Raw genomic sequence first — 15,279 nt, forward strand, 5'->3', positions numbered from 1 at the left:
ATCAACCTACCATTGCATTTCGGGTGAAAACTAATTAGCCCGATTACAAACATTTCCTTAATTAAACTCTAACACTCTGAATCGCTGTCAATAATGTTTATATCTCTTTCTCCATAATTGCCCAGTTTTCCATGTAAAGTTGTTAAATTAGGTGTTCCAAAGAAAACATTAAAAAAGGACATTCCTAGAACCATTTAATTTCAGAGCTAATGACTTTTAGGCACAAAGCATCATTGTTCATTCTATTAGGCCAGGTCTGCAGATCATGTGACCCGTGAGGCCTTTGTACGAAGAGGCATGTTAAAGTAACGAAGATATTTTCTCCATTTTTTTTTCAGCTTTCTTATTTTTCGGATGAAAAAGTACAGAAACAGGAATAGTTCTCGATTATGTCATACCTACAGAAAAGTTCCTTAGGCTACCACCCCTCCCCCCTTTTTGCTGCAGTTTAAACACCTTTTGTGTCAAACTTTACCTTCGTTACAACCTAAAGCAGTCGATTATGTATAGTCGCAACGAAATCAATCAAATTCAAAGAAGTATGATGAAGAAGTAGAAGAAGTATGGATTATATTAAGATGAAGCAAGTATTCGCAATTTTTATTTATTTATTTTGGAATCCCGGGTAATATTCTCTAAGGCAAGTTGGTTCTCATCCCATTTTACCTTGAATAAGATAGGGACGATAACATTACCCTTTATTTCAAACAAGGTAATTATAAATGATTTCCTAAAATAGCTTCCCCTCTTCCCAATTTGTAAGGCTTGAATGATAAGCCAAAAATATACATAGTCCTTTGAAACCTGTCGTAAAAAAAGATTGACCTAAAATTCGGTTATTAGAGTCCGTCTTATCTTGAACCAGGACCGTATCCGCGATTTTTTTGGGGAGAGGGGGTAAAAACTTCAAAAACGCATAAAAATTCGTTTATATTCATTTTTGTTACGTTTTTATGGGTCGGATGAACATTTCGGGAGGATTCAAACCCCCTAACCCCCTGGATACGGCCTTGTCTTAGACATTTTGATCTTGGTAAGATTGCAGAATTTAAGTTGTTGAACTCTAAACCTTGTTGTTTTTTTGGGGGGGGGTATATTTCTAGAAATCATTTGAACGTTTGTTATAAGCAGGAAGGAGTGGAGGTAAGACATTAAAATCATCATTCGTGACAAGTAAATGTTACGGAGGACGTAAGGGATTGACACAGGCACTAGATAAATATCAACAACACAACACAACTAGGTAAAAATAAAAATAGAATAGTATGATAATGGCATCAATATGAAAAAAGGAAATCAAGTCGTGTATGTGCGAACTCTAGAGATAAATCCATGTGCTTTCTACACCTCACATGGGTCTCATAACTTAAACCTTGTTTTTTATTACCAGGATCTAGCAGGATTTGACCTAGCAATTTAATGTATCATTTAAACACATCCTAGGTCAAATGAGTTTTAAAAGAATACAGAGAAGAAGAATTTGTACCAACAACTACCATTGCAAATGAAGTTGTGTTAGAAATCGCCATCAAAGTGGTTATAAAAGAACATCATAACTGGCAAAGAAAGAGGCAGTTTTTGATCAAAGAGTTTGTAGTAATGAACTGTAAGTAAGGAGCGTCCCAGTCCAATAGCAACAAAAACTCTAAAAAAGGGATTTCGATAATAACTGGTTATTCATTATAAACCAAAAGAATTGTTTTTTTATGTTAATTCCAAATACATGAAATTCGTTACGCTTAATATTACTCGTCAAATGCTAAGAGCCTGAGAAAATTTTCGTAATTTTTGGAAAAGGTGGGAAAAACCGCAAAAAGTCAAGCGACCTATAAAAATGAGCGATTTCGTATATTTTTTTTCCACAAGAAGGATCAAGGATGCCTGTTTATTTGTTTTTGTTGTTTTTTTAAGGGGTAATCGTGCTGAACAAATGGTCCTAGGTAATTGGGAGAAGGATGATTTGAAGGACAATTAAAAGTTCTAGTGTCTTTTTAAGGGACCAAAAATATTGGAGAGCAAACACCCCCCTCCCATGTCCCTTTTCCCCCAAAGGCATCCAATCAAAATTTTGATATAGCCATTTTTCAATAACTAAACCCCTGGGAATGAAATTACTCTCCAAAGCCCACGGGGGAAAAGCTGTAAGTTAGGCAGTTTATCCATTGTTTAGATATAGTATTTACTAGTGGTAGGCATACGGAAATTGTTTGGGGAGGATTCTCTGAGGGTAAAGTTATTTTGCACGGTAGAATTTTCCATCAGGAGGGAAGTTTCTGGGGGAATTTCCAGAACACGCTTTACAGGGAATGAGGGATTTCTTGGCATGATTTGAAAAACGGTCAGAAATAACGAAAAAAATAATTCTTTTCAGCGACATTAAAACTTAAAATCAGCAAAAATTATCCCGTATATGAGGGGGCTGTCTCTTCCTCATTCCTCGCTATTTACGCTAAAGTTTTAATTTTTGTCCCAATTCTTTAATAATTCTTTAAAAACAAAAACAGTGTTGAATTTTATTGAGAAGAATTTTTAAAGGAGATTGAAGCTTTAGCGTAAAGAACGAGGGATGAAGAAGAGTCAGTTTCCTCAAATACAGAATAATTTCTGTTTGTTTTAAGTTTAACGTTGTTCCTAACTTTAAGTTGAAAAATAAACTCAATTTTTAATTTAGTATGAATCTAGAGACGATACAGCACGGACGCCTGGAGAATTCAAGACTGCAAATTTTTTGGAGGTAGTGGTCCAGACAATGGGATTCTTGGAGACACACTTCCAGCAACTAAAGTTTTATGTTGGCAATTTTGGCTTTCTGTATAATATTAAGCAACTCCGCATCATGACTTCGAATAATTTGAGAAAATACTTCTGGGAGAAGATTTCCAAAATTGAACTTGATCAAAACTTACTGGAGATCATTAACTTCTCAGGTTCAATTGATAGAATTGCAATGGTATCAACTGAACGAGATAGCTACCCCTCTTGACTATGAAGAATTCAAATGAAGCGCTTGCAAAAAAAACGAAAAAGGTGCATTTTCGGTAATAGCTATCGTGAATACTTTATAAGTCTGTATTCCAGTGCTTAGGTCTGTATTCCAGTACTACAGCATTCAAAAGAAATCAGTCTTTGGAAACGTGCTTAATTTTCTTTGCTTTTTAATTGTTTATTTTTGAAAAGCTTAAAATTGACAACTATAGATGGTGCTGCAATGACTAATTTGGGTCAGCAGAACCAACTGTTAAATGGAAAACATAGACATTTCGGAAACTAACCTAGTGAGCAAATATGGAAATTTAGGGAATCGGAATTATTGCATTATATTTTTTTCGGCCATATTCATAATTACACGTGGGGGAAAATCTGAACACATGTCACTTCAGGTTTTAATTAAGAATCATTGCACCTAACTATAACTTTGATCCCCTAAATCTCCCTAACATATACTAGGGCACGTCCTAATGTGACCCATATAACTATAAAGGATCCTAACATCGTCAGGGTAAGTACTGTCAAGGGCCACGCAAAATTTAGTTTGCCCTTCACCCCGCATCCTCTTCGCGCCTGCCCTATTTCGCTCTATATTTTTAACACGCTCTACATCTGAACACACGCACATTCTACATCTGAACATATCTACATTTAAAAGTTTTCACGCCACCACATTCATGTATTTTAGGCATATTTATAAATATAATTACCATAAAAGGCTGGGCGAAAATGATAAACAGCTTGTACTTGTTGGTATGATATGTTCAAAAGAACATAAATTTCAACATGTTTTTCTATTTCAATTTTGATTCATCTGGTGGAAAAAATTGCCTTAAATAATTTGTATGCTCACTCAGTATTGCGAGTGCTGTTAAATGGAACTTAGTATGAACTTGGTCAGGCTGGCATATAGAAGGCTATTGCGTATCTTAAGCCCAGCGTCTTTTAAAGTTAGATTATTTTTTTTTATTTTAGTGGAATTAGAGATTTGCCCATAAAAAAATCAAAAAGAAACGGGCTTAAAGTGGCTCTTACAAAGGTGTATTTATTAATATATCCAAAGTGGCGGGGAGACAGTCTGTAAACTTTTCCCCGGGGTGGATTAAGGCTTAGTTTCCCCCCAAAGAAACTGTCATATTTTCCCGAATTACACAAGATGTTGTATTTTTGGTCTTCTAGGAGGGAAAGAGGGGTTTATCTCTCAGTCATCTCCCGTGGCTACCTTTGCGTTCACATTTTTTTTGCCAAAAACTATGTATTTGGCACAATTTCAAAATTGACTAAATGGCAGCTACTTATCCCAAAACGTTTAAAATGGATAAGAAGAGGCTTTAATTATCAACACTCATTTCCTTTGGCATAGAAATACTATGAATCAACAAGTGAACTGGATTACCTTTCCTTGGAAACAAAAACCTGTTGCTTCTTCCACTCACCACACGAGTCTTTGAAAAAGTCATTCTAACTATATCCTTTTCTAAATAAATGTGTGCTAAAAAGGGAGAATGCGCAGTCAACTCAACCAATCAGGATCCATTTTTAGCGGGCAGTCTGGGGAGTGATGATAAGAAAAATAGAGGAAAAACGGACTATTCTCTTTTATGAAACCAGTCATTGTGCCCTTGCGATATCTCGTAAAGCGGAACAAATGATGTAGAAATTTAACAAAGCAAAATCACAGAGAAGAGTGGAAAATACTGGATTATGCTTATTTTCAATTTGAAGCACTATGATCAAAGGACATCTTTGGGCGAGGGTGGGGTAATGCTCCCTCACTCAAAGGAAAACCACCACACAAAAATGTGTAAAAAGCAGTGTTAACTGAAAAAGATAGGCTACTGCGCTTTTTTCGGAATAAACGTTTATTGAAAACTTTTGTTCCTCTGATAAAAATTTCAAAGATTAGGAATATCAAAAGAACAATTTCTGCAGACGTTCTTATTATGGTCATATGCAATACTAGGTCATTTTGTTAGAGGGCAGGGGGATTCAACAGATTCTCAATAACGGTAAAAATTCTAGAATATATTTTTCTTATTGAATTTTTAAAAATAATCGATTAAGCGTATCATAAAAAAATGGCGGTATCCTAGCCCTTAACGGGTCAAGTGGGGTTTACCCGACCCCAGGTATAATGGGATTTTACCCCTCACGTTCTTTATGTTATTCAGAAATTTGGTCCCCTGTGTATTCTCAGTAATATTCAAGCTCGGATTGCGGACAGAAATAATTCGTTGCATCTCATAAAAGCAACAAGGGGTCTGCCGGTCTGATACACCCCACCTGAACAAAATTATAACTGTTTTTTTTATTTTTTTTACATTTTGACACTCACTAATACTTGAAATTTAGCTAACTCTATGTTTCTAATGGTTGTCTGTGCCTCTTAAGAAAATATTAGTGATTGGTGGGATACTACGGTCTGTAGTTAAGCTTGACACGTTTCAACAAGCTTGCTTTTTTACTCGCATTTGCTTGTGCATGCTATTGAAACACTTTATACGATAGAGATGCTTAGGAATTCTCAAATATTTTATAGGTGTTTGCCTTGTAATAGACTAGCTACCCCAATTGAACATTCCGAGATATTTGATCTTGAAAATCTTAACTAGACACCGATTTCACTTCAGAAGACGAGTCTTATGCACTTAAAAAGTGGACTTCGAGTCTTATACATATTCCCTTTTCAAAAATATAAAGCTGGACCCCCAAACATCAAGAAGAAGGCCATCAAATATTGTGTCTACATCTACCTGGCCTTAGAGGTCCTGTTCGAGAAATGAAACCAGATTCCATCGACAAGGCCTGGGACATTATGCTGTGATTTTCATCTATTTTTATAGGAGTGACATCCTCAAACCAGTCGAAATCACAGACTTGTGTGCTTTTATTGACCTACTTTACCTGATGTCTTCAAGACAGGGGACAAGAATTGCCAAACCATTTTTCTTTTGACAGTACACGGAGTGACATCTTCCAGGTTACCAAGTCAGTGAAAAGATGCATTTTCATCGAGCTCTGTCTGCAGCTTGGCGATGAATACACTTACTGAAAACTTTTTCTTCACCCGACCACTTAAGGGTTAGAGATGCTTCGACGGGAGTCAGATACACAGTCCTGTGCTTCACTACTGACCCCGAGCAAAACTCCATAGATAACAATGGACTATATCCAAAAATCATTTATTCCATGGATGACATGGCTACTATGCTATTTGCTACTGGGAAATTTTTGATAAAATACTATGCATCCCCCTCCCCATCACCTCTAAAAGAGTTAGGAGGCCTGCATTCATTATCGGGCCGCACTAAGGTGCATCAAAAATTTATGGCACAATACCTGGTGAGCTAAATTCACTCACCGTGGGAGCTAAATTAGTCGACAAGTAAAAGGAATATTGAGACTACATTTTTAGAGTTAATGGTAGTGAACAATTTTGATCTCTTTTTGCCTCATTGCCAAGCACATACATTTAACTTGTTTTGCTTATGTGAATTTAAAAATCCTCTTTGTACTCTTTTAAATCCCATTGTGATTAATACCCTGTTTTCTCCTTTAAATCTCTATAAGAAGTTCTAAAAGTCAAACACCATCGAGTAATAATTTGCATGTACAAAATTGAAGTTCATGTTATGGAGGCTTTACTCCAGCTTTATGGTTCAACACAAGAATTTTGGCAATCTAAAAAAGTAATCAACCTTTCCACTGATGCATAGATGAGTGAACCAGCGCCAAAAAATAAATGAAGCAAAGACGCAATAATTATGATTAATGTTTGCTGAGGAACAAGATCAACTTCGTTTTTACTTAAGAACCTAAGGATTAAGAACCTAAGGATTAAGGAACCTAAGGATTAAGAACCTAAGGATTTTTTACTTAAGAACCTAAGGAGTAGACAGACGAGCGTTGTTGACGCAAGAAACCACCAGTATTTAACCCGCATATTCTATACCAGCTTTCAGCATTGGAATTTTCCTAGATTAACATCCATTCTAAGTGATTTTACGCTGATTTTCTCTTGGAAGGGACGCTGACATCCCTTTTATTTTCTTGCGCAAAGCAGCTAGGGAAAGCGGCAAAGACGCAAAACCGGTGACATCAGAAAAAACTGGAACCGAGAAAAACTACAGCAAGCTTAGCCTTTTTTTGCGCTGTTTTTACAACCTAACCATGTTTAAAATGATTAAAATTTTTGTTCTCCTTACGCGTTTAGCTTACATATTAGCGCTAAAATTAATTTCTCCATATGATCTATCTTTCAAATTTTTAAACTAGTCTTCTCTGTTTGCGGTCCAACAGGTAAGATAAAAGCTTTTTAACGTATGCGTCAATCTCTTTATAACGCAGGGACGAACCACAGATGGCGGATAGATCGCAAAAAAAAACCATTAGAACGATTATGTTTGTGTGAAAATGCAGCAGTGTGAGCCTAGGGTTATTTAAAAGGCTGGGCAGACATGGAGCTGGCCTATTTATTCATTACTAGCCTATTTTATGCCAGCATTCGACACGAGAAGTTTTCTAGATTAATGGTCATTTTTACAGCGTTTTGTGCCGACTTAGAGCTGTAAAGATACATCGTTTTTCAAGCTAAAGACACTCACAATTTACGCCAGCCTCCAACTAGTTTTTTTTTAGATCAATATTCATTTTGAAGCTCCTTTACACAGACTTATTAAAGGTTGGGAAATTTTCTAAGTAAATTCGAATTTCAAAATATAATTTGTAAAATTAGTTACTATAAATATTTAAACATAAGCAATATCACTTAATATACCAAATGATGGCTTGCGCAAACGAATTTTCTTCATTGATTGTCAACAAGTTTTTTGCCTAGAATACACTACCTTTTCTGCGAAAAAGCCAGCATATTCCGCACGGGCGTATGCTTTTAAAACATTATTGCAAGAAAACGTCTGTCCAACCCAAGTTCGAGAGTTCAACAAAATAAAACCAAACATTTTTATTTCTAAATTTAGATTTCTAAATTTTTTTCTAAATTAGAGTTCAATAAAATAAAACCGAACATTTTTATTTCTAAATTTGGAGAAATTTTCGGTAAAACAAATTCAAGGCTATACAATACCTCAAAAATCCCTTTTTGAGCCTCAGCGTCTGCTGACCCTCTAAAAAAGGGCCCTTGATGAATTTGTGATAGTTCATTTAATTGACTTACTAATAAAGTAAACATACCACTCGATGCTTTTTTTATGTTCTTTACGAATATTGGAATAGCTCCTAACGCAAATATTTGAGCTTGCACTTTTTGAGCTCTTAAAAATGATGAATTTTCAATTAAAGTATGATGTATCGGTCGTTTTTCGACAAAATAATACTAAATTTTCTCAATGCAAAATTATTTATAATAAGGTTAGTTTAGGTTAGGTCAGAAAGTGCTTAAATTGGAATTTGCGGTAGAAACGATTGTTATATTCTTAAAGAGCATAAAAAAGGCATCATGTGGTATATTCATTTTATTGGTAAGTAATTATATGAACTGTCATAAATTTACGGGGTCCGTTAGCAAAACAAACAGTTCGTGGTAACGAACTGCAGTAAGGAGCGACCCGACTCAAACGTAACCGAAACTTTAAAAAACGGAATTTTGATACAAATAGTTATGTCAACAAAATCGCACTTTAATGCTGATTTCAAATATATAAGTTTAGTCTTAAGTTTAGATCTTAAGTATTTATATTAAGTCATCAAGTTTAGTCTTACCCATCAAAAGTTACGAGCCTGAGAAAACTTGCCTTATCTTAGAAAATAGGTGGAAACACCCCTTGAAAGTCATAGAATCTTAACAAAAATCAGACCATCAGATTCAGCGTATCTGAGAACTCTACAGAAGAAGTTTCAAGCTCCTATCTACAAAAATGGGGAATTTTGTATTTTTTTTGCCACAAGACAGATCACGAATGCGTGTTTATTTGTTCGTTTCTTTTTATCCCAGGGGTGATCATATCGACCCAGTGGTCCTAGAATGTCGCGAGAGGGCTCATTCTAACGGGAATTAAAAGCTATTAAAATGTTCATAGAAATTAAATATATTAAATAAAATATTAAATTAAACATAGAAATTAAAAACATTCAGAAAGTAAACTAAAAAAAAATAAATTTTTTAACTGAAAGTAAGGAGCGACATTAAAGCTTAAAACGAACAGAAATTATTCTATATATGAAAAGGGGCTGTTCCCTCCTCAATCCCCGCTCTACGCTAAAGCTTTTTACTGTTTTAAAAAGTAGAGTTGAGAGAAAGAGTCAAACTTTAGCGTAAAGAGCGGGACGTTGAGGAGGGAACAGCCCCTTTCATATATGGAGTATTTTCTTTTCGTTTTAACTTTTAATGTCGCTGTATTTTGCTTCATTGTGATCTCTAAACCTTTAATTTGAAATTTTTATCCTTAAAAGAGAGAAAAAAAAAAATCAAGGAAGACATAACTAGGCAAGTACACTAGTGTCGATTTAGAGGACTCATTTTTTTCAGATCTTGGGAGTGAGGTCCTAGAACCTCACTTACTTTGTATTTACGTGGTTCTAACTCGTATATTGCTTTCATTTTACAACCAAGTGACTAATCAGCTTCTAGCACAGGGCTCTTCATATGTTTTTAATTCTGCACTGAACAGCATTATTCCAGTAGTTTAAAAAAATGTTTACAATGTACAATTCAGCTAAGACAATGATGTTGATTGTAAGGTATTTAATCATTTTGATGTTTAATGGTCTTACAAAAAAAAACTTGACTGAGCGCACATAATTTAGTTACTTTTTTGCAGCGACAGCCAATGTACCAAAATATAGGGGGAGGACGAGAGTCAAAAATGTATTCTTCAAAATATGGGAAGAGGAAATACTCACCCCTGAATTGACGCTACTGGTGGCAGCCAGGCTCTTTATCCAGTCCACCACAAATGAACATAAGCAACAGTCCGTAGGTCGCTTAGCTCTATCTACATCAGTTTCACTGGTAATCTAGTCAGTTACCTTTCCGACACTCCCAAGTCTCGTTTGTATGTTTCCCACGAATTGTTCCTCTGGCCCCAGGTAGCATAAACAAACTTACATGTTTTAAGACATTTGATGAAAAAGATTTGTAATGAAACAGTTAAAGGATTACGGAGAAATTATGAGGGTTATGGAAAAATTGTGGCTTGAAAATCCAGTATTTTGTATTTTTGACCCTTTTCATTCAGGAAACATCCTTTGAAGCCTCACCTACCCTTCGCACCGGCCCTGATTTACTGCAAGATCTCTGAAGACGGCTATACCCCTGGTTGGGACTCAACCTCCCGAACTCTCTTCAGATATAAAATTTGAAGTCAAAAAGAAGTATTTGCCTATAAAAGTCTTTTCCATAGTTGGCATTCCCCTTCCAGCTGTCAAATGCACTGACCTCGTCGACAAAGTTAAACAAAGTTTGAGGCAAAAGAAAGGTATTTAATAAATATTTTCTTTAATATTGCTGGGAAGAAAAAAAATTACAACTTAGAATTTTCCCTCCATAGTAAACAAAATAAATCGAAATCCCTATTTCTTCAACACTTCGGGCGTTTCAATAACCATCTTATCGCCTCCCTTTTCTTCTGCTTCATTTCCTGTTTTCTCCTCTTTCAGAGCTTCGGCATTTCTTGCCTTCTTTTCACTTTGTTTCTTTTCCTTTTTCTCTTTCTTTGATGGTCCTTTCTCCTGCTTCTCTTTCTTTGGTCCATTGGCAGCAACATTTGGCTTATTTGTGGCAGCGGCAGTGGGCTGAGCTTCAGCTATTCTCTTAAATAGTATTGTCTGGTCTGCTCCAAGTGGTCGCTTTTCTACTTGCTCAGTGAAAACAGCATGATTCCATGTTCTTTGACTAGCATCTACATTCAACCGATCTGAATGAAAAAAACAGGCAAAAACATAAAAATGAATTATACATCAGACTAGGCACATTCCTTGAACATTTTCTCTAGTATTTTAAAGATAAGCAGCTGACCTATGTCAATAAAATTCCCAGAGATTCCCAGAATTTGACATTTAGACTGATTCTGAAAATTCATTCAACGTGTTTCCCAATTTAATTCCAGTCTGCAACAAAGACTGTCCAGAAAGTGCTTGTCGCCCTACTCGGCAGTTTAGCCAGGCCAAAATATTGGTTTTGCGGCATAAAATGACAGACAGCACTTTAGAGTGAAATAATCTTTTTATTACTTGAAATGGGCACTAGAATAGGCAATTTTTATTCGAATGGGACTTTTCCCAAAATTCTACCACCACTGGTTCAATACGCCCCCTTCCCCTAGAGGAAAAGTAACAAACACGCACAAATATTTCATAAGAGCTTGAAAATACCCTTCTAGGAATCTTGGACATTCATAAATTGATGGCGCAGTTCCGATCAAGATCGAATCACTTTTTGATAGGTTATATGAAAGTGAAGTATTAATTAATATTCCAATTCATGATAAAATTTATGGTCTAAAGCACAAGAATAGCCTACATTAGTAGTTCTTCATACTTAATCCAAAATTTAATTGTTACCACACCATTTTAATGCAGCGTTAAAAACACACGATTAACGTTTACGCTATTTTGGAAGCCTCTCTAGAATTGAAATCAAAGGTTACCTCTCGAGAGGAAAAAGATACACACGTGGCAAATGGGTGATCAATTTAAGTATGCGTAGCGTAATCAAAACATTCCAAGAATCGTGTTTGTTTTCCTCAAATCTTAAACATTCCCAAGCAGTTTATTTGGATTCGATTGACTTGGTCTATTAAACAAAATTATGGAGAATTCCCAATTCAAGAATTCTTATTTTAAACAAATGAATCAACTTAATTTCAGCTTAGCTTTTTTTCAAATCCAGAAAACCCAGAAAATGTGTGGGTGACCATAGATCATACTAGATGTTTCTGCTGATGAGTAAGTGTACTTGCTACGTCACCAATTTGGAAAACAAATACAAGAAAAAATTTTTATTAAAAATTCCAAAGCGTATATGTACAAAGGAGTTGGTTTTTAAGAGAGGAGGCTGAATCGAAAAAAAGCACGGAAATGGTAAATTATACTTAAAACAAAAGATCAAAACATATGGAGATACCCACACCCCTATGCACGTGCGTATCCATCGAAATGCCATGTTTTCTGATAATCCCGACTGATTTTGAGAAACAGTAATGACCTATTATATCGCCAGCCGTCCAGGCTTCTCCTTATAAATATAATAGTTTGCTTGCACAAAACCCAGCAAGAGCTGTGACAAAACGAACAAATGACAAATCGAATAGTTGAGGGCATCAAGTCATGGTTAATTGTAGCCATCAAAACATATGTATTCCTCAAATATAAAGATTATATCACCACTATCTGCCAAGACAAATAGTCCAATTTGTCTATTTGTTCAAATAGTCCAATGAACAACAGTTCATTGCATAAAAAGGATTTTAGTTCATTTGTTAATAGATATGTCTATCTATTTTCCGTCCACGAGTCATTCCTAGGGCAGAAGAACTAAGGTAGATAGTCATAGAGCTAAGATAGTCATACAACCTATAGTTTTCCTTCTATATACATATATATATATATATATATATATATATATATATATATATATATATATATATATATATATATATATATATATATATATATATATATATATATATATATATATCAGACTCAGCTGAATCATAGAATAAGTTCTTCTTTAGAAAGGGGAACAGATATACAGTTTTGGAGTCTCTTTAGGGGAACTCAATGGAATTGACGACAATTTGCGGTATATTTGGAAAGAACTTTCTATGGCAAATCGAATAGTATATTCTCACGTAAGTCAACTTTACATAATGTGAATATACAAAATTCAGAAGAGAGGTGGGAGTGATGGTATGGATGAATAGGAACGGCTAATAATAGCCATAAGAGTGTAATTTCATAAAGCTACATTTTACTAAAATTTCGACTCAATCCGAGGGGGAAGCTCTCTTTCCAGAGAAAAGATTGACTTTCTGGTCTGGTGAAATTTTGATATGATGCAATCTCTATTCAAGGGATAATCATTAGTATAAAAATAACTTTTACTTTTTGTTTTCTTTTGAGAGGTATAGGGAAAAACCTATGTTTCCCGAATCAAAAATTCCAGATACAAAAGAAAGGTGCTAAAAGGAAATAGCAGCGTTTTTTCACAACCCAGTTTCACTAGAAAATTTGTTTTTTTTTAAACTTCGGGTACAAAAAAGCCGCAGTTTGCTTTTTACTAGGTTGCAGCTACTGCTTCAACCCAGAAATGAAAAAAGGAATACACTATAGAGACATGCACAATTTCTACAGAACTCATTAAAGTGAAATACCGAAACAAGGAAATTTGATTCTACTCAAGAGCGAAACTGGCATCTGGAGGGGTGAAGGCCAACGTACTAACCTTCAGTGTCAGGAGAGCACATACTGGATTTTTGCAGGTCGTGGGGGCTCCATTTCATGTACGTCCCTGTTTACCTTTATATTTCTTTAAAATTACACTGTGATTTTTACGAATCATTACTTGTCCTAAAAATTAATTTATTGGATATGTTGTTTCTGAATCCTACATACCAGGACCCTACAAAGGAATTTTTTTTAGGGGGAGGGTAAATCTGTACAAGAACAGAGATGAAAATCAATGAACGTTTTTTCAATGAAATTGAAAATCAATGAAACTTCTAGGATTGAATCTAGGACCCCATTCATTTTTTGTGCAAACTTGGTATCTATCAAGACCTAGAAAAAAAAGAGGAAAGCACACAAATTTAACCTATTTCTTCTATTTTTTCAAAACTTAACTAGCAGCAACAAATAAATGAATTTTTTAACTAGCAACTCGTAAAGTCGGACCAAAACAGAAAATAATGAAAGTCCAGATAGTGACAACTTCAATTACTAAGACGATCCAATTTTCAATTTAACTCGGTCTTGGAAAACAGACCCTTCTGACATTTATCCATGTATCTTGTCAATGACCGAAATGGAAGCGAATGAATGAACAAATTCATTTCAAATCCTACATGACCTTTTCTAAGAAAATTCCAGTACACAGTAGCACTAAGAGAACGCACGAGCTTATGAGGAAATATAAGATTTTTCCAAATAGAAATTGAGTCACAAAAGTTGTATCTCTTCTTTCTTGAGGACTCAAAACGCTGTTCTATTTACCATAAATGATATTTATAAGAGAAATTAAAAAAATACAAGTTTTCAAAAATTCAAATAAATACAATATGAGCCGAAATAATTCCTTTATTTTTCTCATATATAAAGTTCAGAGATTTGAGGTAGCCTACATACAGCTCCATTGCTATCAGTCCTTTATCCATCCTGTTATGCCGATGGGCATCTGAATAGCTGATAGATGTTCCTTAGATGTATTACGATTTGAATAGCGCGAATGTGATTCGTGCGTTATGGTGCCCCATAAAAACACGAGACACCGAATACAGATTCATTCATTTCTGAAGTCATCCTGAATAAAAGCGACGTTCTTTTCACTATAAAACCATTTCAGCGAGTTGTACGATTCTTATTTAAAACCAGAGCATCTTTATTAATAAGACTACCAAAAAGGGACAGTAACTCCAAGTCTAAACGTTAGACGTCAGAACTCCCCATAGACACAATTCGCGAAATATGGTGAACGATGACACTTAGCTATGAGAAAAGTTGTAGCGTTGTTTTCTCAAGTAATTCTTGGAGTAGATTTTTAATGTTTATTTTCATTTTTCATAAATTGTTCCTAAAATCCATCAAAACAATCAATATAAACAGAGCCAAATCCACAACCTTGTGGCTCCAAACTCAAACAACTATTAAACTTTAACCGCCAAACATGACTTTCGTACACAGGACTAAAGCTTTTCTATTTTTGAATCAATGCCTACTCATAATTCATGAATTCAGGACTAAAGGACTTGTACAATTTAAACACTTCTCAGTTCTGTTTGCACAAAAAACAGGTCGGCACACTCTTTCGTACAACAATAATCTTCTCCTTTCTAAATTTTACCTACTTAATGATAGTTTGGTAAACATCATTACAGTAAGCAATTTTTATCTACTGAATACACCTTTCACCTTTCTAATACAAGAGGCCAAGTCAAGCTTTCCTAAAATCACTAGCTATCCTTTATCAAAAATAACATTCACGACTTACAAGACATCTGCTTATCTTATTTCACGTCCACAACATACAGGAGCTCTTTAACATAATACAGTACCCAGAACTGCGGTCTCATTATTTTTATACTTTTATTACTTACTGTAACTTCCCCCTTCCTTTAC

General features: G+C 35.1%; 2 protein-coding genes across 2 annotated transcripts in view; both read right to left on the reverse strand.

Moving 5' to 3' along the window:
• LOC136038654 (histidine decarboxylase-like) overlaps positions 1-4,454 on the reverse strand; it is a 97,578-nt gene extending 93,124 nt beyond the window's left edge. Inside the window, exon 1 of the mRNA XM_065721907.1 lies at positions 4,385-4,454. The gene's annotated coding sequence lies outside the window, so the exon portion shown is untranslated. The remainder of the gene's footprint in view (positions 1-4,384) is intronic.
• A 5,953-nt stretch (positions 4,455-10,407) lies between these two features.
• LOC136038655 (methionine--tRNA ligase, mitochondrial-like) overlaps positions 10,408-15,279 on the reverse strand; it is a 63,403-nt gene continuing 58,531 nt past the window's right edge. Inside the window, exon 8 of the mRNA XM_065721909.1 lies at positions 10,408-10,862. Coding sequence (XP_065577981.1) covers positions 10,519-10,862 — 344 coding nt within the window. The 3' untranslated portion in view covers positions 10,408-10,518. The remainder of the gene's footprint in view (positions 10,863-15,279) is intronic.

Source organism: Artemia franciscana, chromosome 18, assembly GCF_032884065.1.
Source record: "Artemia franciscana chromosome 18, ASM3288406v1, whole genome shotgun sequence".
NCBI lineage: Eukaryota > Metazoa > Arthropoda > Branchiopoda > Anostraca > Artemiidae > Artemia > Artemia franciscana.